General features: G+C 43.1%; 1 protein-coding gene across 2 annotated transcripts in view; it reads left to right on the forward strand.

Annotated features, from left to right (window-relative positions):
• The window catches only part of RPS6KB1 (ribosomal protein S6 kinase B1), a 41866-nt gene that overhangs the window by 5027 nt on the left and 11620 nt on the right, over window positions 1-25219 (forward strand). The window contains exons 3-11 of one of the 2 annotated variants that reach the window (XM_066574552.1): window positions 1412-1529; window positions 7004-7072; window positions 11665-11812; window positions 13725-13782; window positions 15320-15420; window positions 18155-18245; window positions 20389-20479; window positions 23869-23976; window positions 24471-24533. In XM_066574552.1, the coding sequence (XP_066430649.1) occupies window positions 1412-1529; window positions 7004-7072; window positions 11665-11812; window positions 13725-13782; window positions 15320-15420; window positions 18155-18245; window positions 20389-20479; window positions 23869-23976; window positions 24471-24533 (847 nt within the window). Of the gene's footprint in view, window positions 1-1408; window positions 1530-7003; window positions 7073-11664; window positions 11813-13724; window positions 13783-15319; window positions 15421-18154; window positions 18246-20388; window positions 20480-23868; window positions 23977-24470; window positions 24534-25219 lie in introns of both variants that reach the window. The other variant, XM_066574545.1, reaches the window with a different exon arrangement.

Here is a 25219-nt window from a genome sequence, read left to right on the forward strand (position 1 = left end):
AGTATATAAAATTGGTATGGTAGTAATCCTACTGACCGATAGACTAAAGTTATCGTGTCATTTTTGTTGCAGTGTGTACTCCGTAGAAACAAGACGCATCGAAAGATGGTGGAATGTTTTTTTCCACACTTCACGCCACAAAAGTTTTTTTGTTTTAGGTTTTTCAGTACATTATATGGCACATTATATAGTATCATTGAAAAATGCAACTCGTCCTGCAAAAAACAAGCCCTCAGATAGCGATAGATAAATAAGCGTTATGATTTTTTATTTATTTATTTTTTTAAGGGAAGGGGGGGGGGAACGAAAATGGGGGAAAAAAAGGGCTGCGTCCTTGGGGTTTACAATATTGGTCTGTGTGTACAGAATAACAGTGATTAGCTTTGCTGTACTGTGTGAAGGTTACCATCTGCACAGAGTGAGGGTTCTCCCAGTGTAACTGCTTTGCTCTCAAGTTTATTTTTCTTTTTTAAATTCAAACCAAACTCCGCAGTGTTTTGGCCTCGTTTTGCCACTTACATGTACATGACTATTCTGTAGATCAGTAAGCTGGAAGCACAATAACTGCCTAGTATGATTGCATCGGTATCAATGCAGGTTAGGGATGGCCTCATATTGGCTATGTCACATCCTGCACCTCCTAGTTAATGGTAGCTGCCCTACCCCTTTGGCTCCAATCCAGTACTTTCTACTGGCAAACATGTCTGCAGAATTAATGTTGCCACTCTTGGTCCATTTAAAATCGCAGCATCATTTAAAGGGGTTGTCCCGCGGCAGCAAGTGGGTCTATACACTTCTGTATGGCCATAATAATGCACTTTGTAATATACATTGTGCATTAATTATGAGCCATACAGAAGTTATAAAAAGTTTTATACTTACCTGCTCCGTTGCTGGCGTCCTCGTCTCCATGGTGCCGACTAATTTTCGCCCTCCGATGGCCAAATTAGCCGCGCTTGCGCAGTCCGGGTCTTCTGCAATCTTCTATGGAGCCGCTCGTGCAGAATGCAGGCTCCGTGTAGCTCCGCCCCGTCACGTGCCGATTCCAGCCAATCAGGAGGCTGGAATCGGCAATGGACCGCACAGAAGAGCTGCGGTCCACGAAGACAGAGGATCCCGGCGGCCATCTTCAGCGGTAAGTATTGAAGTCACCGGAGCGCGGGGATTAAGGTAGGCGCTCCGGTAAACTTCCTTTACCTCCCTGCATCGGGGTTGTCTCGCGCCGACCGGGGGGGGGGGGGGGGGGTTGAAAAAAAAAAAAACCCGTTTCGGCGCGGGACAACCCCTTTAAGGATACAATACTAGGCAGTTATATATTCTCTACATCTATGTAGATTTACAAGCAATGAATGTTCCTTCATCTAATGAGATGTTCCTCCGTAATAAAGTATACCTTTTCTAAACTCAGCAGCATGGAGCATTGTGAAAAGTTTGAGATCTCGGAAACCAGTGTGAATAAGGGCCCAGAAAAGATCAGACCAGAGTGTTTTGAGCTTCTTCGTGTTCTTGGCAAAGGTGGTTATGGGAAGGTAAGAGACTATAGCTTACTATAGCATTTAAGTGTTGCCATAACAGATTAGCTTATGCGTTACTTCATGACCGATGGAGGTCCAGCCTCTGGGACCCCCGCTGATCCTGAGAATATGATGTGGTTTTTCTAGGTGATATGTCTTTGTGTTTGGCCTGTAAAAACATTGCAGCCAATAACCGCATTGTAAATCATGTAAGGTTTTGTCGCACGGTTATTGGCGGCACACTATTACAACATGTCCCAACCTAAGGCCGACTGACACGAATGGGTCCGATTCCGCATTCCCAAGCCCACAGTGTAATCCGGCCCTTTGTTTAGCTCGCGATCGCACATACCTGTCTTCTTTCTTCATAATCTGCACTGCAGATGGTCGTGGCAAGCTGCCGCTGGACATGTGCAGTACAGATATATTTTTTTGTAAATGTTCATCTTTCCCGCGCCAATGCTAGGCGATGACGTGGAATCCGGGACCTGTCCACAATGTCAATTGCGGATGGACTGCGGGTCGGACGGCTTCCATTGACTTCAATGGAAGCCATCCGTGCGGACATCGCACAAAACTAGAGCATGCTACGATCTTTTTCCTCCGCTCGCGGAAATCGCAATTTATTTCCACTAGTGTACAGAAAGAATTGATTTTCCATAGCATGCTATGGACAGTATTTGCTGCGGAACCCAGAGGCAGACTCCGACCGCGTATGCAGCAATGCAAGTCCGTTTGTGTGCAGGCGGCCTCGGTTTTCACTACACAGCTGTGTTCCCAACCACCAGGTCTGCAGAGGATTTCAGAACAGTTCCATGTGAATAGGCCTGACTGTAGTACAACGGCAGCCCCTTCATTCTCGGGGTGGGTGGGGGTTCTGGAGGTCAGACCTCCACCAATCATAAAGTGATGGCACTTTAGCAATATCACTTTGTAAGCTGCACAGAGGCCACATTTTTATCTTAATGAGGGTTTCAGGTTTTCTATAACCTTCACCTTTTTGTCCAATGTATTGAGCAGTCAGGTGCCTTGTGTGGTTGCAGCACCCCGCACTAGTATCTCCCCATGCCTAATGTAAATTTTTTACTGTGAAACATTATGCAGTTTTTATATAATTTAAGAAGTTCTGCAGTTTTCTTAATGCACTGCACACTCCTCACTGGTGTGGCCCTGTAATTTTATCCCCATCGGCTCACTATGCGACAAATATAGGAAGAGGCGCGTCTTGTCTCTTCCATGTGCCCATAAAGAAATCTACACCAGCTAGGAATTGCCATACAATTTTATAGTATAATTTATGTCAGTTTTTGGTGTAAATTATACATGTCAGTTTGGGATGGCCACGCTTTATTTTTGGGAAAGTGGCATAGAGCGGCGTACCTATCTAAAAGTTGCTAAATTTCTACACAATCAAGCCTTGTATCAAGTTTTGTGACTTAAACGTCAATAACTTTGATAAATCATTTCCACAGTGTATACTGTATAGGACCTGAAGAAGTTTCTGTCTTCTACATAGAAAGTGATTTACAGCTTCTAGTAGCTATTTCTGACAATTAAAGGGACCCTACTGACCTTGAGAAACAAAGATGGCCGAACCATTTCTGACTACCTGATATACCCTGTACATTAGTATGGATCACTGCCCTTAGACCTTACATGCTGCTCTGACTTGCCAGCACAACTCATGTGGGTAGCACTGGGTAATCAAAGCGGGTGTAGTGTCTTAGTCTAATGATGTAATCAGAGAAGCTGGTTCAGCCATCTTTGTTTCTCCAGGCTCTCCGTGTCACTTTAAGAGCTTGCTTCATATATAATAGTTATGTGCTTTTATTTCCTTTTTATTTTATATTACTCTTGGATGAAGTTTTGGGGATTTCTGAAGCAATTACTAGTTTTCCAGGGAATTATAGTTTCAGTGTATACCGTGTTTCCTCGAAAATAAGACACTGTCTTATATTAATTTGTGCCCCCCCAAAAAAAGGCACAGTGTCTTATTTTCGGTGGGGGGGCCTTATATTCACCCGGTCTGCGTTGTCCCGATGCCTCCCGATGGTCTCCGGCGGTGGCACTGCAGTAAACTTCGTCCTCCTCGTCTCACAGCTGAGCTTCTGGTGGTGATGGGCTTTGAATACTCTGCCTCCAGCAAAGCGAGCGCTGTGATTGGCTAATTGAGCGCCGGCAGCCAATCACAGCCATTCAGCAATGTCATTCACTTTAGCTAGGTCCTATTTTTGGGGGAGGCCTTATATTTCAAGCATCCCCCGAAAACCTGATAGGTCCTACCCTGATAGTAAGATCTATTTTCGGGGAAACACGGTAATATGCGAGGGTACCCAAAAGAAACGGTGGGAGTCTTCTGGTGGGTGGCGTGTTACTAGTACAGGTCTCTATTGCTAGGTGAATGTTTGCGGAACTCTTCTGAGGGAGTATGTCAGCAGACATTGGGAGAGGTTGTGATGTTTGAATGAATCGGCCTTCCCAAAACTGAACAACTTGGGGGGGGGGGGGGGGGGGGGGTTGTTGAAGCTGAACACAACCTTCCCCAATATTGTCTGGCATACTCCCTCAGAAGGGCTCCCCAGACCTTTACCTAGCAACATAAGCCTGGACTAGTAACACCCCGCTCGCCAAAAGAAGTTTCCGGTTTCTTTTGAGTTGTTCCTGAACCGATTTAATAGTGTACGTTGTGAGGTCACTTATATAAATGTTTGTAGAAGTTTTTTCATTCATGACTCGTCATACTGCATATCTGTCTAGGTTTAGCCATCATTCCTAATTTCAAAACATTTCACTTTGCTATAAAGACGACTTGTGGCCAAGTAAAATGTTCAGCTGTGTCTAGTGTTACATTCTCCCCCCCCAACGCCCATGAGTCGCTGCATCCCTCGTTCCATTGATATCAGAGGGTCAGGATACTTTTACTTTGCCTGACGTGGTATTGTTCTTGTTCCTAGTCTTGAGAGAGCGAAAGAATACGACACAGAAGTTAGTAAGGGGAAGTGTTTTTCTGTGACCAGAAGGCTTCTGAGCAGACAATATGAGGGTTTGTTCGCACCCGCATTAACCCCTGTTAGTGATTTTTGTTTCTCTTTTAAAAAGGACAGAACTGGTTCCGTGCGGACTGCGCTATTTGTTCTGTTGTAAAAGCGGAAATGGAATTGAATCATTTCAGTTTTTTGAAAACCCATTGAAATCAGTAAGAGGGGGGGAGGAAATGTTTAATTAAAGTTTTTATTTTCATTTCTATGCTCCAAAAAAGGAACAGAAATGGTTAACGCTGGCGTGGACAAGCCCTTAGCTCTGTTCACACGGTCTGTTAATATTTGAAGTATAAAGCAATGACCAACAAACCAACGTATAATCGTGTTCATTAGCACATTGTCAAGGTTTCCAGCGGTTGTCCAGATCTGTTAAATCTTTGGTCACCCATGGCACCTACACAACAGAAAACATGGCTTCTGCCTGGTGTCTGTCATTTTACCGGAAAAAGAAACAACGCTGCATGCTGCACCTTCCCCCAGCCATCGGCTTGGTGCACACTAGCTGTAAGTGCGATTTGCACCCGAGAAGCTCTGGTGCAACGTGCATCGGACTGCAGTCCATGTGCTGCCTGATGTACTCAACAAATTGACATACATTGGCATATCTAAATTTTCATTTATGAAACGGATAGGAATTGGACGTGCCAGGAGCTTTTCACGTGGATTATTTTTATGTTAGCGCAACTGCGCTGTTGGATATAGTTTGGTTACCAAATTGGGTGTGGTTGGTACGGTCTCAGAGAATCAACTCGCGTAACACATGAGATGTGTTCACAAGAAGATCCCACACGTTTATTGTTCAGCACTTAAAGGGGTTGTCCCGCGGCAGCAAGTGGGGGTATACACTTCTGTATGGCCATATTAATGCACTTTGTAATGTACATTGTGCATTAATTATGAGCCATACAGAAGTTATAAAAAGTTATTCACTTACCTGTTCCGTTGCTGGCGTCCTCGTCTCCATGGTGCCGTCTAATTTTTGCCGTCTAATGGCCAAATTAGCCGCGCTTGCGCAGTCCGGGTCGTCTTCTCTTCTCAATGGGGCTCCCTGTAGCTCCGCCCCGTCACATGCCGATTCCAGCCAATCAGGAGGCTGGAATCGGCAATGGACCGCACAGAAGAGCTGAGGTCCACGGAGGGAGAAGATACCGGCGGCCATTTTCACCGGTAAGTATAGAAGTCACCGGAGCGCGGGGATTCAGGTAAGCGCTGTGCTGTTTTTTTTTTAAGTCCCTGCATCGGGGTTGTCTCACGCCGAACGGGGGGGGTGAAAAAAAACAAACCCGTTTCGGCGCGGGACAACCCCTTTAATATATTATTTTGAGGAGAAACCCACTACAGTGAGCCAATAAAATAGCCAAGAATAGCAAGTTTTGTGATAGAATACAAGTTACAATTGAATGTATGTTCTCAGTTTACTAGCATATAATAACCTATTAGCATATAGCCAATCGTAGCAGGCGCTAGCATTAACCCATGTACATGCTGATTGTCTGTTCTCTGCACATATTTCAGCTCAAGGCTCTCCTGTTATCTGGTATTTATTTTAGGCCCAATGCACATGGACAGATTTTTGCTGCAGGAACTGGAGCTCCGGATCCCGCAGCAAATACCGCCCATAGACATGCTATGTGAAATCGCTTTTCCCTGCCCACAAGGAAAAATCAACTGCGATTTCTCCCTTGGTAATTTGCTCTGAGAATCATTTACTTTGCAAACAATCACGACTATCACACAAGAGGGCCTCTTTACCCTGACAGCTGTATGCAGTGTGCCATATCGTCTGTATGTGGGGGAGATTTAGAATATCCAGCTTACTTCTCAGTATGTCCTACATAAGCCATAAGCACGTTTCTACTGAAATACATAACAAAGCATATTAATACAGCATAGTTTCCTTCACAAGTCCACGTGAAAAGCATCCACGTGTGTATCTCTATAGGTTGTAATCGGGCCATGTACTATCCACGGAATTACAGAGACAAGTGTACACCTAGCCTTAGGCCACTCGCACACAAACCATTGGTAAAACACTGCGTTTTACTGCAATTTCGAACGCATGATACAGAGTTTTATTTTTAATGCACTCCCATCATTGTGATGGGTGATGAGGCACATTAAAAAGCGCTAAAATCTATGAAAATAGAGCAGACAGCGCCCAAAAATTGCGGTGTTAAATGCCACATCCAAGCACTAGTCTGAGAGACCCCATTGAAATCAATGGGAGCGTTGTACAGCACTTAGACCGGCGTTTGAAACGCAATGCTAAGCGCTTTAAAAAGTGGGCTGTGTGAGAGCGGCCTTAACAATGGAAACCCTGGATGGAGGTTTGTACAGGGCCATACTTGTTTCACAACCAGCACCTACGGTGCCTTAGATTAGGAAACTCATATTTGTCAATGTGATCTCTGTATTGTTGTTGAAAACCCACTGCTTTTTTTTCTGCAGGTGTTTCAAGTACGCAAAGTATTAGGAGCTCATCCTGGGAAGATATTTGCCATGAAAGTACTTAAAAAGGTAAGTTATGCATCTACACACTGAAAATGATGCACCACATGTCGCATCTGACTATGTTATCGTGTTGATAACAAGGATCTTTTATAGTAAGGCATCCCTGAATTATCTGAATTCCTTGCTTAATCATTTCCTTCTATTTCCCCTCCAGTGCTTTCAGCTAAACCTGGTGAATGGTAACTGCATTTGGAAGGGTTTGTTTATGATTGAGCAACCCCTTTTAACTCCAGAGGACGTATATTATCGTATATTATAGTGGGATTGGGAGTTGATCTTGCTCAATACAATGCGGGTGCCAGCTGTTTCTTAGAGCCAACACCAGCCCGCAACAGTTCCGATTAGCAGTGCCGCTCATCAGAGCTTTCAACCCTTGAAATACCAATTCTGACAGCAGCATTTAAATGCCCTGATTGTTTGGGGGCCCCACACTGCCCCACCAAAAATGGGAAGGGAAAAATAAAAAGGGCTGCGTTCTTAAGGGGTTGAAGCCACAGAAAATGTGGATCATCGATTCCCAGCTATAGAATTTTTATGTCTACGTTAATGGGGCTTTTAGAATGCTCCGTGCTTACATTACTCTAGAACTGACCTGTTTGTGTTTGCTAGGCTTTAAGGCCCCTTTACACGCAAAAATGATTGCTCAAAATTTGTTCACATTGGGAGAATGACAGTTTGAATGATCATTTTGCATAAGCTGCTAACGGGCACTAATGCCTTTTAGCAGCTTATTACCTTCAAACCACCTGAGCAGGTGGTCTGTTCTCTGCACAAAGTTTCTTTGTTCTACCACGGGGCTGTAAAATGAATACAATGTAATCAGCGCTCCCCGTAGAGAACACATCATGGGGACCTTGCTATCAGCTCTCCAGCTGACTTTTATGCTGGATTTTATGCTCACCTAATAATCATTGTTCAGCCGAAGAGTGAAAGATGGGAGCATCTACACACAATGATATTCGCTCAAAAGATGGCTTTTGAGCGATAATCCTTGCGTGTAAATGGGGCATTAGATGCCTGCAACTACGCCCTGTAGGGCTCTCTGTTATTGCACTTTACACATAGTGCTTGTAAAAGTGAAAGGGGTTATCCAGTTACCAGACAATGTTCCTTCAAAAGTCTCTCGGTACTGAAACAATGAACAGGACTATGCTTACCCCGCCGCTGGGATCCAGGGCAACATGCCTGTTGTGGTCCTGGCATTTGTTGTGACATCGACTGTCCCAAGAAGTCAGGTGACTACTGCAACGTCATGTTCCCGAACTCCTGGTATCATTGGAGTCGGGAAGGATTTGTTTTCCAGCAAATGGGCTAAATTGGCTTCTACCTCATTTGGGTTTTTTCTGCCTTCCTCTGGATCAACAAAGGGGGTGGGGTGGAAACAGGCTGAACTGGATGGACACTTGTCTTTTTTCAGCCTTGCATACTATATTACTATGTATGGTGCTCAGGATGTGAGCGCCAATACCAGGAGAATGAGCAAAGCTACAAGCTCTAACTGACTGCAGTGGTCACCCGATTTTCTGACCCCTGCTGTCATAACAAATGTCAGGGCAGCAACACTGGATCCAGACAGTGGCAGAGGGGTAAGTCTAGCTCTTTTATTTTAGTATAGAAAGACATATCAAAAACATGTTGCCTGGTAACCGGGCAACCCCTTTGATGTGCCCACTGCAAGTTACTTTGGCCGCAGAGTGTCCTTAATGTAATTGTAGTACCCCCAAGTTACTTTGTCACCATAGTGCAAAAATCACCTGCATGTGCATAAAATGACTAAATTGTATTAGCACTCAAAATATCTCTGATATTAAGAAGTTAAATATATAGACTTTTTCATACCATTGATGATTCATCATTTTTATAAGGAAAAAAATGCTGTAATGCACAGCCTTAGAAATTAGTGATGGGTCATTCCGTGTCCGTTCAACCAACGCTCCCGGTCGACCATCTCAGATTTCAATGAAACTTTGCACAAAGATAGACCCTGACCCTAAACTAAGATAGCCAGAATATTAGGCTTCAAAGTGCTTTGGTTCACAAGCTACAGGTCTTAATCTAGGGGGTTGTCATGTGATTACAGCGCGCAACCTGAAAAAAGTGGCGATTTCAATCCATTGCCAAGCCAGTTCTAATGACTCTAGAGCAATGAAACTTCACACACTAGGAGAACTTTTGGTGCTGAATCCAGCTAAGCTACTCAGACTGCCACTCTTCTCATCATTCTGCCACCATTGCATGTCAAAGTAGCTGAAAAATTCTATCGCGCAAAATAAAACTCATATTTTAAGCAGTAATAACTCCTAATCAATGCAATCCAACTCAGCTATGAATTTATCAATGTGTACTCCATAGAAATGTTTCTCATTATTCACATTATGGACCCAAAAGGATGCATAGCTCTTAAGATACAATCAGTCAAAAATGGCAAAAAACACTTTTTTGCAAATTTTTCCCTTTTTCAAAGGCGAAAATCGGAATGTACTCCATTTTTATTTTTTTCATTTTTGTTCTATTTGGAAGAGAATTTTTTGCTCTACAAGATTCAATGTTTTTCATTTTGTTCCCAGACCTTCTAGATGGGAAAATATCAATGCCTGTGAAGGTCCTATGCACTCGCGGAGGTCAAATAATAAAGTAAGTGTAAGTTTTGCATGGATGTATAATTAGTTTAGAAATCATGAGAAGGTAAATTATTTTTGGAATGAGACAACTTTTTGTGCTCAAGAAACTTATGTGATCAAAAATTGCATGGCGAGTTCAGGTGAGCCACAAGCTTTGGCCTAAGATGGTCAGAATATCATTGAGTGTTGCATAATGATTGTGGTATATTACAGTGATCACTGGGCTTATGTAGCACTCTATCCATATTGGATACTAAGATTATCTAAGGCTAGCATTTGTGTAATAAATAACTAGTTAAACCAATGACTATTGTGTACGAGTATGGAGGCTTCGTAGTGAGCGTTTCAGTACTGTCTTTGCTGTGGAGCACTATGTTGCTTCTGTGATGATCTTTGGAGCCATACAATATGACAATCACCCATAGTAGTGATCGAGGGACTAACAGCTCAACAATATGAGCAAGAAATCTAGCAGCACATGTGTTGCCTCTCATGGCCGGGCTTCCAACAGGAATTTGTAAGCAATTGGCCTGCCCACTCGTTAAATTTATCGCTGATCAAGCATTTATGGGACCAGCTAGGGCGCCAGCTTCAGCAGCCTAGTGCGTGTGCAGCATCTAGAGTCCCAGTTGCAATATCTGTAAGAAAATGTACCGCAGAATAGCATACATATGTATCCCTCCATGGCCGACTGTATCTCATCATATATCGAGGCTAGAGGCTGCCCAACAGGGTGTTAGAGCCTCCATGCCTAACCGTATCTCATCATATTTCCAGGCTAGAGGCTGCCCAACAGGGTGTTAGAGCCTCCATGCCTAACCGTATCTCATCTAGTTATTTATTACACAAATGCTAGCCTTAGATAATCTTAGTATCCAATATGGATAGAGTGCTAAATAAGCCCAGTGATCACTGTAATATACCACAATCATTATGCAACACTCAATGATATTCTGACCATCTTAGGCCAAAGCTTGTGGCTCACCTGAACTCACCATGCAATTTTTGATCACATACGTTTCTGGAGCACAAAAAGTTGTCTCATTCCAAAAATAATTTACCTTCTCATGATTTCTAAACTAATTATACATCCATGCAAAACTTACACTTATTTTATTATTTGACCTCCGCGAGTGCATAGGACCTTCACAGGCATTGATATTTTCCCATCTAGAAGGTCTGGGAACAAAATGAAAAACATCGAATCTTGTAGAGCAAAAAATTCTCTTCCAAATAGAACAAAAATGAAAAAAAATAAAAATGGAGTACATTCCGATTTTCGCCTTTAAAAAAGGGAAAAATTTGCAAAAAAGTGTTTTTTGCCATTTTTGACTCATTGGATCTTAAGAGCTATGCATCCTTTTGGGTCCATAATGGGAATAATGAGAAACATTTCTATGGAGTACACATTGATAAATTCATAGCTGAGTTGGATTGCATTGATTATGAGTTATTACTGCTTAAAATATGAGTTTTATTTTGCGCGATAGAATTTTTCAGCTACTTTGACATGCGATGGTGGCAGAATGATGAGAAGAGTGGCAGTCTGAGTAGCTTAGCTGGATTCAGCACCAAAAGTTCTCCTAGTGTGTGAAGTTTCATTGCTCTAGAGTCATTGGAACTGGCTTGGCAATGGATTGAAATCGCCCCTTTTTTCAGGTTGCGCGCTGTAATCACATGACTACCCCCTAGATTAAGACCTGTAGCTCGTGAACCAAAGCACTTTGAAGCCTAATATTCTGGCTATCTTAGTTTAGGGTCAGGGTCTATCTTTGTGCAAAGTTTCATTGAAATCTGAGATGGTCGACCGGGAGCGTTGGTTGAACTGACACGGAATGACCCTGATCTGTTTTTAGCCAAAAAAATTAGCTGTTTTTTGGCACTAAAAAGGTAATGTAGTAACATTTTCTAATTTTAAAGTTTTTGGCTATGGACGTATTCCCATTTAGATGTCTGTACTGTCTGTTACTTTTCTAGGCTATGATTGTGCGAAATGCAAAAGACACAGCACATACAAAAGCGGAACGTAATATCCTAGAAGAAGTGAAGCATCCTTTTATTGTGGACTTGATTTATGCCTTTCAAACTGGTGGAAAACTCTACCTCATTCTGGAGTATCTTAGCGGTCAGTCATCTCTTGCAATTCGTTTCATTCAATAGTTCAGTATCATTTGATTTAACCCCCTTTTTTTTTTTTTTAAATGGTTACCATAGCAGATGGTTAAATAATAAAGATTATGATGCAGGAGTGTGTATAATAATCGTTTTTTTTTGTTTTTTTTTTATATTAATGTGTATAGCTGACTTTACATCCAAATAGCAGCACGGGCCAGCTGTGAGCCTCTCATAATTGTCACATAGCACCCCGCTCTGCCACATTACATATTACGGCACTGTCTCTTGTACTGGATGTGGGGACCTAGGGGACAGCAGCCTGCAGCACGGACCACGAGGGCTGGTGCTGCTATTTGGAGGCAAAATCTACTATATAAGTTATTTAGAAAAATGATTATTGTGAATGCCCCTACACTACAATAGTTTCTTCTATATACACTCCTCAATATTGAAATTGCAAGTAGTGGAATTATGGAAATGGCAGGATTGATAGACATGTTAATGATATGCAAATGATGAAAAATGGAAACAAAATATTCAATCCTCTCAATGTATTCAGTATCGAGTATGAGTGTCACATGCAGAAATAAATACACTTGCACACCTTGGCATGCGATCAATGAGGTTATTAGTGGTTGTCTAAGGAATGTTCTGCCACGCTGAATACACTTGGGTACACAAAACATAAAGATACACTGCTGGCAGCTTCCTTTGCAATTGCTGACCAATGAAGTCACAGATGTGCTCAATGGGAGACAAGTCCGGAGAGACTGAGGCCATGGCAGTACGTTTAGGCTAATCGGTCTACATACAGTTACACTAGCAACATGCAACCTCATGTCGTCGTGTTGAAGAATGGCTCCTGGACACTTCACAGAAATGGGCGTACCACTGGTACCACAACCAAATCATCATAAAGCTGAGCTGTTAGTGGACCTGGAATGAGGACTAGAGGGCTTCGGCTACCGTACATTATACCACTGCACACAAATCCTTGGAGTACGTGCGACCAGTGTGATGTTAAGTCATGAAGGCCTCTTCATGGCGTTGTCCATGTGGTCTCCACACCAATCTCCGGGTATCATGGTGTCTGAGACCAGAGTGGAACTTCTCTCTGAAGAGGATAGACCTCCGTTGCCATCTTGTTCTGCACCATGCTAGTCTTTGAGAGCGTTGGTGTGCGGTCAGTGGGACACTTGTCGCTGGTCATCTGTCTCGTAGCCCAAAGCCGTGTAAGTGCCTTCTGATGGTTTGTGTAGGCACTGTTCGCCCCCGACTTGGGGTGTCACGTCCAATTTCACTCATCGTTGAGAATGGATCACTGCACACCATTCTTCTAGTCTGGCGATCGTCCATGCAGCGATTCGCCTCTATATATCTCTTGCTTCACTCGAGATCGTCATCATTCTCCCAACCACTGGGACATGCAGTGTAGTGATCTGCTGAAATGATAAACCAAGATGTCTCAGATCAAGGACTCTGTGCCTCTCAGTTTACAACAAGTGGTGACAACCGGCACATTGAGGATCAGGGGGCGTCGCACAATCATACCACAAGACTATCTGATTTTTGAAGTTTCATTTAGCTGACAACTTTTTCAATCTGGCCTTGATACCATTGAAGCCCCTCCCACATGCCACAGATTGGAGCTTGGTGCTTGAAAATGTGATCATCGTATATCTTAGCGGTACCTTCCACTTCCTTGATTTGCATAACCTTACGACTTCTCCTTATTGGCGTTGCAATTTCGATGTTGAGTGAAATTAAAGGTACACTTTTTTAATATAATACTTGTGTTTTGAGGATTGTATACATTTCTGGCCTTGGACAACAAACTGACATTCTTTTTTTCATTTTTGTTTGTTTCCCTCAAATTTAAAATGTTGAGTTTGTAAGTGATTGATTTTTTTTTTGTATTTTAGGTGGAGAACTCTTCATGCAGTTGGAGCGTGAAGGGATATTTATGGAGGATACCGCCTGGTGAGTCTGTTAATCCATTCAGACGTTTAAAATGATGCAACTGTAAACCGCTTCCTTTTACCTCTATTTAGTTTGTGTTGGCCAATTTCCCTTCATCCAATGCAGCCCTAGCTTTGTAATGTTTGTTCAAGTAAAGCGTAGCAAGTGATTTTGTAATAAGTGCACTTATGTGTAATATTACTTGTCCAAAAGAGTAATTCTGGTCATCTATAAATGGGGATATAAATTGGCAGTATAGGGTTGTGTGGTATAGCAGTGGTATATTCCTCTCTGCCTGTATTCTGCTTCCCTAAACTCTCACTGGGACAACGGACTCTTCGAAAAGAGACAGCTGGTAAAAGTGTATACGCTAATATGGTGGTTTACCAAGTTAAGCTATGTAATTGCAGTTTCTGTACAAAGCAAGTGAAATGAGGCTGTGCCTGGGATGAGCTGCCATGTCAATTTATTCTGCTGATTTCACCTCTTCAAATGAGAAGGCGATCTCTGCACAAAAATCCAAATCAACATCCGTGTGTTGCATGCAGATTTTTAACATGGATCCCAACAAAATCTTCCATGGATTTTCACTTTGGACTTGTGATTATTCTCAGTAAGAGAAACAAAGTAATCTTGTAGATATGATACCCTTTAATGGCTAACAAAACGACATGATCTTATTGCGAGCTTTTGAACCTCTCGGGATCCTTCCTCAGGCACCCAAGAGGTCCGAAAGCTCTCTATAACATCCTGTATTTTTGTTAGCCATTAAAAGGTATCACATCTACAAGATTACTTGGCTTCTCTTGCTGGGAACTATCATATTTTGTTCTACTGGCTAACATGGTACCAAACTTTTTTTTGTTTTCACTGAATGATTATCAGTTTAAAAAAAAAGGGGTGTAAGGGAATTGAATGAAACCGAAATGTTAATTTCCACATCATCCAGTCATGAGAACACACATGGAGGTTGACCTCTGTAGGTTCAAGAAGACAGAATTTAAAAGCGTCTTCTTCCAAAACCCACCTCCATTGTTCTTCCTGTCCCTACAGTGGACACAGATAAGCGAGTTCCTTTTGTGTAGACGAGGTGGCTCAAGTTTGATTTGGGGCTGTGTCTCTCCTTTTTCCCAGACTAAGAAGGCTAAAACCCTCTTTAGGTCCCTTCTTAGCCTTTTCCTGCTCCTGAAGGATAGCGAGTGTTGAAGCAATCGAAAGTACACAGATTCCGGCGCAGGATCGCTCGTGGTGACAGTATCGTTGTGCACAAACGGCAGGCGGCTGTGTGTTTCGACACGGGTGTACACTTCAATGCAGGCGTGCACTATAACGCATGGAGGCACACCAGACAGTAGAGCGGGACTTTGATGAGATCTCTCCTCCTCAGAAGTAGCGTTTACCCCCACTATTTCAGTTCCACATTAGTTTCACAAATGAAAGCTGTGCTTGCTACGGACAACAAATCATTTTAAACAGTTATAATGAGGGAGGTCCCAAGTTTTTATTTGAGTTTGTATATGTCAGTTATTTTTTAATAATAATTGTGTTTTCTTTTCAGCTTTTACTTGGCTGAGATCTCAATGGCTTTGGGACATTTGCATCAGAAAGGAATAATTTATCGGGATTTGAAACCAGAGAATATCATGCTTAACCATCAAGGTGGGAACACAGTAGCTTGCAGCTTGTTTCTTTAGGCACCGTTTAAGAGCTTGTAAAGCTTTCATTTTATTTAAGGGATATTTCCATTCTCTTCCATATGCAATAAATGTTTGCATACCCCTAGCTCACACCAAGGCTATACTGAGTGCTAAGACTGGATGGGAGCAGTTTGTGTCATGTAAGATCTGGAAACCTCTCTAAAACAGTCTGTGTGAAAGGCTTTCCTGCTTTCACAAGACAGGATCTGATCCTGTCCTTCACCCATGAAAGGAAACCTGTCACCTGCCTAAAGCACCATAAACTAACTTATTATAGTTATATTATATATACTCACCTGCTCTCTGGTTCCTGTGGTGCACGCCTCTAAAGTCTGTGCGGTGCATGAGAATCAGATTCCCCCCAGAGACCCATGCACACGCTCTCCTATACACTTAGCACCACAAGAACCAGTGAACGAGGGAGTATATGAAATACCTCAGCCCACTCCCTAACACCACCATAAGTTAGTTTATGGTTCTTTTTAGGTAGGTGACAGGTTCCATTGATATACAGCTTATATATTGAGGCTAAAGCAGTGGCCAGATGGTGACGCTTAAATGGGTATTGCATCATAAATGTCATAATCACAATTTTGATCAGCATATGCTCAAACAAACCTTCAGTTTATAAGTAACACAGTAATGCAATTTAAATGAAAGGTCAGGGCCCCTAAGCTGCCTGCAAGCAACCAGGTATAGTGTTACACTGATTCCAGCTTTCAGGTTTTGGAAATCTTATTGTAGAAACTTTTCAGGGCTGGATTGGAGATGAGTCCAATGAAGCACATGCATAATCATATATGCACACTCCAGCCACCCTCCAGATGGTGATTGGCCGTTCCTTCTGTGTGCGATGGTTGGTTTACGTATTAAAGGAAACTTACCATCACTTTTTGAGCCCATAAACTACGTTATGATGCTCAAAGGTGAGGGAATTGGGCGTCTGGAGCGGTATGTTCCACAATCGCCTGTACCACTGTTCCTGCGTTTTGTGCTTGCGAAGTTGTCACTTAGACACAGTGTGACTTTTTAGACTGCTCTATGCGAGCTCTCACCCATAGAGATTAATGGAAAGAGCCATCTGAAAAGAGTCGCACTGTGTACGTGTGCCAAGTTCTCGGGGGCACTTTGTAGGAATGGTGGGCCCGGTGAGTGCGAAACATACCTCCCCAGACTCCCAATTTTCTCACCTTTTAAGCACCATAGTGTGGTTTATGCTGCTTAGAGATGATGAGAGGTTCCCTTTATCTACGAAAAGACACAGATTATGTAAGTTAGATACTCCAGACCCACAAATGCCCTCAAACACGGTCATTGAACAGCGGTTGCAAGAGGTTGACTGGTCTGCCTACTTGGGAAGTACAATTATGGGAATGCCCAATGTTGTATTGGGACGATGTGGGGAACTTTGCAATGTCTACACTATACCTATATGGGCTACCGCCTCACTACCATTACAAATGAAGATACGACTTCACTAGATGCATCTAAAATATGGAAGAAAACGACCCGTATCAACCAGCGACTTGATGTTTTCCAACAACTACTTGCCATGATGTGGTTATGAATGAAGAAATTTATGACCGCTCTGGTATATCTCCACTCCCAAGTCATTGAACGCCAACTCAGTTTTGCTGGGCATATGTTCTTTGTCTTCCTGAGACAAGACTGCCATGATTCGCTATCTCATGGAATCCAAAAAAGGGAATTGTTGGCAAGGAAGACAAAAGATCACCTGTCAATGTACATTTGTAGACAACTTGCACGATGTTGACCTTTCATGTGACGATGGCAAAACTGCTTCTTTTGGCCACCAATGATGGCATTCTTTTGTCGTCCAATGTGCTGAACGGCATGCTCCTCCTAAGTTCAAGTAAGTTTGTACTCGCAGTAACACGAGGGGCCACTATACCCTGCTGTGTGCATTCTGAGGTTCTGACAGGTTCCCTTTAATAAAAAAAATATTACTGTGATAGAGAACCAATGAGTGCCATTGCTTTGTGGAGGTGGGATTTATGAATCCCGTAACCAGGAAGTGATCTTCTGTGTGCAGCCGAGGGCAAGAAGCGCAGGGGGGACCCGGACCGAGCCTGCTAGGTAAGTATAAGGAGAACCCCCCCCCCCCCCCCAAAAAAAAATGAATAAGACCTAGCACCTCTTTTGGGGCCCAAATTAATATAAGACAGTCATCTGTCCCTCCTGGTTGACCACACAACTGAAGTGAGGAGGAGTTTAAATAGAACTATAACAGCTGTGCTACCTTTTCACTTGGTCTGTAGGGCTGACAAATGGCCAAATGCTGCTACTCATGTGAATAGAAGATATGAAGTTTGCTGGGAAAAAAAAACCTTTTAATACTGATGTGTTAAGAATATTTACTCTAGTTTGATAACAAATATTTGACTGGCTTTGCAAGTGCCATCCACTGGAGCCAGAATTTTGCTCAGAGCAATTCTCACTATTGCCAGGGCATAAAAAGTACATTACTCAGCAGTTGAGTTAATGATCATAGAGCAAAGTTCTTTCTAGCGTAAGTGGAAATTAAAATCTAAAAATACAGTTGAATGTCTACATGAAGCTTTCTGAAACAGTCCGATCTGTCTACGTTATATCGAAAGCAGCAAGAAGCTGTTCCGGGTTTTTTTTTTTTTAAGCAAAGAAATGTGAAATCTGTTTTATTTCTTTTTTGCCTCTAGGACACGTGAAACTGACAGATTTTGGACTTTGCAAGGAATCCATTCACGACGGCACAGTAACTCATACGTTTTGTGGAACCATAGAATACATGTGAGCGTTTTATTTTTGATATTTTGATTAATTTTAGTACAAACCTAAAGTTATGCTCACGCTTGAGTTTGTGTTTTTATCTTCCATCATAGAAACAAAAAAAACCCAAAACAAACCCTTCAGTAAACTGATTCATGCTGATACAGAACCAAACAGCGCCCGACATAAAACACTGACCATAATGGGGTCCGTCCAGCTTCCATTATGCTGTTTGGCATTTTTCCCGATAAAATAGCATGACGTGCTGCGCCATTTTGTTCAGGATTTTTGGATGGCTCTGCATCAGAGGCTCTGTTTGGGGCCTTAAACATTGTTTACTTGTCTTTATATTTTTAGTGTGATTGGGTTGAACTTCACTGCCCTGACAATTTTCACATTTTTGACACAAACAAAATTTAAATTGTAAAATACCCTTGTTCCCATATATTTTTTGAAAGTAGGTACCTAGCGCTTTGTGAAAATGCCACGCAACACTTCAGTCGTAGATGCCTTCATGTGTAACGTTATGTTAAAAAAAGTTTCTTAGAGTTTCAGGTTAGTGGCTAAAAGTCTCTAGCGGAGCCCAAAAACTCACAACGCCTCCTAAAATTAAGTTCCAGGTGTGTAGAGTCCATAATGTATCTAATGCCTTTATTTACATGTGTATATTCTCACATAATCGCCAAAACTAAATTGCTATCCAGATGCCAGCAAACATTTGAGTTACAAATTCAAGAAAGTGTTTACTGATAGAGCTGCATCACTTTTTTGGAGAATTTAAAAAAAAAGACCCACCTTTTAAATGTGATAAATCGGAGGGCGCATGTCCCCTCTGCCAGTGAGAATCGCTGGAGGCGGTGCAAAGGAAATATGACGATAACAGGCTGTGATCTTCTTGATTCTTACAGTAACACAGAATCGGGAAGTAAAACTTTAGAAACTCCTCGATCTCCCCTGTTGAGCCTTAAAGGGGTTTTCCCCTTGCTTAAAATTGCTCCACGGCCACTCTGTGCTTCTTGGGTAGAGCCAGGACCTGTTACTGCTGAAACTAATCACTGGCCACAGCAGTGACCTTCTATAGCCAGTGATTGGCAGCAGCAATTATATGTTCTGGTCAGCAGCAACCAGGAAGTGTCTGTGAAGTAGATTCAAGTAGTAACTAAGATTTTGGGCCTTAAAGCGGTGTCCCCCTTTGCCATGTGCCGCCACTCTCCAACTACTTGCTACAAGAGAGGTGGCTGGATTTTACTGAAGCAGCCGTGCACCCAGTACTAAGTTGGTTGTTTAATTCCCATAGAAGTGAATGGGAGCTATGTAAATGGCATATCGCTGCGAGCTACACTCTTTCCAAAACTTGTGAGATGTGAAAAAAATGTAGCTCACTGTGCTATGCTGTTTACATAAGTCCTTTTCATGTTTGTGGAAGTTAGAGAAATGGTGTTGAACTGCCAGCTCGGGTCTTTCCATAAAACCTAGTTACTTCAGGCCACTCTCACACATGCGCTTCTTACCACGATTGCCTGCAGTGTTTTGAACGCCGCGGTTCAGCACTTTCATTGATTTCAATGGGGCCTCGCAGACCTGTGTTCGAACGCTGCGATTTTTGAGTGCTGTCTCCTCTATTTTTGCGCTTTTTACCGCACCTCAACAGCCATCACAATAATGGGGTGCGTTAAAAAGTGCCGTCAATCGCAGTAACCAGTGTGTAAAAAAAACCAAAAACGGTAAAGCGCTGTAATCGAACTTGCAGCATTTTCCGATGCCATGTGTGGGAGTGGCCTCACGCAGCCTGGAGCCCAGTTGCAGCAGAGCAGGCTGGTGTTTGCAAGGGTGGGTAGTTCTTGAGATAAGTGCAGGTCCTACTTCTAGATATCCCATGCATTGGCTTTAGCCCTCTAGCCATGACAAATATTTTAAAGTCATGACCTAATATGTCCCTAGCACTGATGGAGTTAAATGCGTATATTAGGGTAGGTATGTGAGAAAGGGTAGCCAACTACCCTGCAATTACTGAAGCAGCGGAAATAGTATAGGGTTTACACATAAGATTATCCACGGCCACCTGCTTTGGGTAGCGTCCAGCATATGAGGAGCCACTTACTCTGTTGGTATATTGTGCTTTCTACCAAATCTAAAAATTGTTTGAATTCCTTGTATTTTGCAGGGCCCCAGAGATTCTAATGAGAAGTGGCCATAATCGTGCAGTGGATTGGTGGAGTTTGGGAGCCTTGATGTATGACATGCTAACTGGGGCTGTGAGTGCGCAGATGTTTACTTTGCAGCTCTTTTTACTGGTCTTTTTGGGCTGGGTGGATTTTCAGACGCATGCAGTGAAAACCCAGCTTTAGGCCACTTTTAGATTAGCATTTTTTAAGTCAGTGGAGGTTTTTTTCAAGACCCTAATGTGGAGCGAATATACATTTATCTATTTATATGGCTATATTTTACACAAATGTTTAAAAATGCAGCTTGACTTATTTTTTTTGCATATTTGCCCCTGTACGTCTGTTTTCTATTGCGTAAATATTGATCAGTAGAAAATAAAATATACAGAGGCAAATACTGAACAAATAGTGATTAAATACTGATGACATACAGTTGTAACTTGTTTGTAATGCAAATCTTTATTAGACGTATTACTAGACACGCGTCTGAAACCTGTCTTATGTCCCGTTTAGACGGGATGATAGTCCTCTAAACAACTGTATGAGTGCTGACGTCACCGCTAGGTTGTTGTCACTCGTGCAGAGCGTTTAGACAGACAGATCACCGCTGGGTTCTCGCTCGGCGCTTCACATTCTTTGTGAAGCGGGGAGCATTGACACTCAGCGAGAAGTCAGCGATCCACTGATGATTTTCATGCTTGTTGAAAGTGAGCGGCTGACGATTTGTAAACTAATAGTGCACAAATGGCCCTTTTACAGCCCATTTAGACACAACGATTATCGCTCAAAAGTTGTCTTTTGAGTGACAATCGTGCGCATTTACGCAGCAAGATGATTGCTCAAAATTCGCTCAAACGGCAGTTTGCGTGACAGTTTTGAGCATTCAATTTGATGAAGTGTGTAAATGAAGGGTCACACTGTATGCAGAAGACAAGCGGGACCACTATCTTCTGCACACGGCTGTTATCTTCTCAGAGCGCTCAGCTGTTGTACAGCTGAGCGCTTTGAGCGGGGTATGCAGCTGGGACGGCCTGTCTTCTGCATACTCCTGTATAGTATCAGCGGTTTCCTGCTGAGAACTCAGCGCGCGGCCCTGATAAGGCTCATCGGTGTCTTTCAGCTTGTTGAAAGACAACGATTAGCAAATCGTTAATGAAATCTGCATGATGGCCGTGCGTTAAACACAATGATTCTCGCTCAAAAGACTGCTTTCGAGCAATAATTGTTGTGTCTAAATGGGCTTTAGAAGGAAACATGACAGATTGTTTCCACTGAGGAGCAAAGTATTAACTTGATGGCTTTCCTGATCACCACAGACTCACCAGCAGTACTGATCTGAGGCCTCCCTCACACAGGGCGTTTGCAGAAACGCAGCGTTTTTCAAGTTTCAGCAGCGCTGGCATACTTTATGCCAGCGTTTTGGCTGCGTTTTCAGCTCTGCTGAAAACGCAGCCAAGGATGCTGAAAAGGAAAAAAAAAAAGTAATACTCACCTAGCCGCTGCAGTCCGGGTCGCGGCCACTGGTCTCTGCCGCTGACCCGGGCTTCCTCTGCACTCAAGTCTATTGCCATAGGCTTGAGAACCCCGCCTCCAGCAATAGAGTGCTGTGATTGGTTGTCGGCGCTTGCTCGATGCCCAATCACAGCCCTTCATTGACTGTCTCAGCCAGTCAGAGCTTGCCGGCGCTGATTGGCTGAGGCAGTCAATGAAGGGCTGTGATTGGGCATCCTGCGCGCCGACAACCAATCACAGCACTCTATTGCTGGAGGTGGGGTTCTCAAACCTGGCCTACGGCAATAGACTTGTGATTGCAGAGGAAGCCCGGATCAGCGGCAGAGACCACCGGCTGTGACCCGGACTGCAGCGGCTAGGTGAGTATTGCTTTTTTTTCTTCTTTTTTTCTCTACCTAGCTGGGACTCCTTTTCGGAGTAGGGCTTCTATTGCAAGCCGTCACCCCGAAAATCGGCGAGCGGTTAACACTGCCAAAAACACGGCACCAAGTGTTGCCGCGTTTTCAGCAGTGCTAAAACCGCTGCCCATTCATTTTAATGGGCGATGCAGGGCTGAAAACGGCCCAAAAATAGAACTTGCATCGCTGTCAAAAGGCAGCGTTGGAAGGCGCTGCGTTTTCAGCCCTGTGTGAGCAGCCCCATTGAAATGAATGGGAGTGTTGTACAGCGTTTAGCGCTGGGCTGAAAAGGCAGCGCTAAGCGCTGTATAAAACGCCCTGTGTGAGGGAGGCCTGATTAGGAGTGGGAGTTTGGCTGGAATTGACTTTTTAATTGTTTACACAGCAATCGGTACTGATCATGTGCAGAAAGGCCCTTTGTCTTGTGCCCCTCAGCTCCAGTAACCCTGCTGCTCCCTTCATTCCTATGGAACTATCTTTATCATTTCTGCATTCTAAGAAAAAATCCTGTAAATTATTCACTACCGTATAGCTACCTGAAAATATACAACTCGCCCGCAAAGATAAGGTCTGAAATAGCCTTAAAATAGTTATGGCTGACTGAATCTAAGGAGGCAAAAATGGAAAAATATAAAGAAATCTTTTGATCCTTAAAGATGTTGGCTTTAAGGATCTGACACTTTTTCCGATGGGTGGGGAGCAGGCAAATAAATCGCTAAATAATAAACATTCCTTAGAAATTCTGTGTCCTTTTCCTGGTGCAGAAAGCTACACCCTCTGCTTCAGAAAAGCAGCCTTTCCCCAGCTGCACACCACTCCATTCATAAAATGGCAGGGAATAGAGGCTCGTGCTCTGCGGCTCGTTACAGGTAATCTGCACGTGTCCTGCCTGGGTAGTTGTGCTCATTATAGGATGAGGGAGGGAGAGATAGGATGGGGTAGTCCTGCATCACGATTCCCAGCTGCAGCAGGGGATTGTGATGTTCTCCCATTTTCAATAGGGCAGCGGCCCCTGACCCCATTGAAACCAATGGGAGGAGATCACAGTCCTCTGCCACTGCTATCACAGCAGAGGCAAAGAATCATGAAGCTCTCCTATTGCTTTCCATGGGGTCGGAGCCGCTGCCACTGGCCCCATTGAAAACAGTGGGCGATATCGCTAAAACACTGGACATGCTGCGATTTGTTTCCCGCATTGCAATGCGGTGCCATGTAGGGAAACATCGCAAGTGCGAGTGAACCCATTCAAAAGAATCACTCTTAGAAGCAGAGGCCATTTAAATTTGTCAAGATGATCCAGGTGGGGGAGCCTCCATGACTCAGAGCGCCATTAGTAAAACAAGAAAAAAAGACCAGCATTCAGTAGTAGATGCTCTATACTGCAAATAAACCATGAGGGAATATAAGTTGTTTGACTGCTTTTGAGTTTTTTCATGTTTTTATCTCTAATACCTAGTATAAGCCTAAAAAATGTCCTAAACTGTTGTTAATAGATTTTTGGCATCAGTGTTTAGATCTCTTTGCTTACAGTGTATTTACTTAAAAATGTTTTTTCTTTTTTTCCGCCAGCCACCATTTACTGGTGAGAACCGTAAAAAGACTATTGACAAAATTCTGAAGTGTAAACTTAACTTGCCCCCCTACCTCACCCAAGAAGCCAGGGACTTACTTAAAAAGGTACTTGCCTATATTTCCACATGTACCCCAATCCTGTGTCTTAGAAAGGATTAAAACTCAACGAAAGGGCATGTTGACTGAATATTTTTTTTCTGCTCGGATTCTGCACTGAAACCATGTATTCCATGCCCCCTTATTTTTAATGTATATCTGTGCCATAATTCATATTTGAAATCTGGATCATCAGTTCTTGCCACGTGCAGATTTGCCCTTTTGAATTGTGCTAAATCCACATGCGGATCCATGTACATCCTTAGTGAATTTGCTGATTGGACATGACCTTAGTGCTCCTTCATATACATGTTTTGTATTTTTTAAGACTGGTGGCTTTTTTATGTGCATTAATTTTCGAGTCCTGTCTGTCGCTGCCAGAATTCTGCTGATCAGGCAAAAACAACTGCTGTGCATGTGCCATCTTCCTGCTGCTAGTTTAAGTCATGAAATACTAAGGGGTTAATGAAAGAGACTCATAGTATTTTTCTTTCTTTTGGAAGCTGCTAAAAAGAAACGCTGCCTCACGTCTTGGAGCGAGTTTTGGTGACGCTGGGGACGTTCAGGTAAACTCTTCTTAGATTCTCATGTTTTACTACTAGCTGTCTCAGAAAACAAGGACTACATTTACACATTGCTCAATCAACATCTTCCGAATTTAAAGGGGTTGTCGCATGTAAAATATTATTTGTTGTTAAATCCAGCCCATAATAAATGTTTTTTTGTATTTGCACTTATTAAAAAGGGTTTATTTCCACGGAATGTCTTCCACTGTAAGTGAATGGGGTTTGTTAAAAATCCCATTCACTTTCACTGTACAGTACATTGCTGAGGAATGTCAGCTCACATTCCTCAGCCAAAATTCCACAACATTTCAACAGTTTGTATACTGAGGCCCAATGCCAAATGGCAGAATTGAATTGCGGACGTGGACCATCCGCAGTTCAAGCCGCCTATAGTGAAACATGGGCGTCCGCACTGGAATTAAAGAATGCAGATTTCTTTTGCGGACCTTTTTGGTCCGGAAAACAAATCGCAGCATGCTCCATTTCAGTGCGGATCCTACACTGAAGGCTTCTATTGAAGTCGATGGAAGCCACCTTGCAGACGGGCTGCGATGCACCGGAGCGCCCGCACGCATCCGCACACCTGAAAAGAGAAGATGTAGTAATGGAGGGTCCTCGGCCGCGGGCAGGGTCGGATTCCGCTGCGGGCTCCCACATGTGGAATCTGATCTGCCCATGGACGTGAG

This window comes from Eleutherodactylus coqui, chromosome 1 (assembly GCF_035609145.1).
Source record: "Eleutherodactylus coqui strain aEleCoq1 chromosome 1, aEleCoq1.hap1, whole genome shotgun sequence".
Taxonomy (NCBI): domain Eukaryota; kingdom Metazoa; phylum Chordata; class Amphibia; order Anura; family Eleutherodactylidae; genus Eleutherodactylus; species Eleutherodactylus coqui.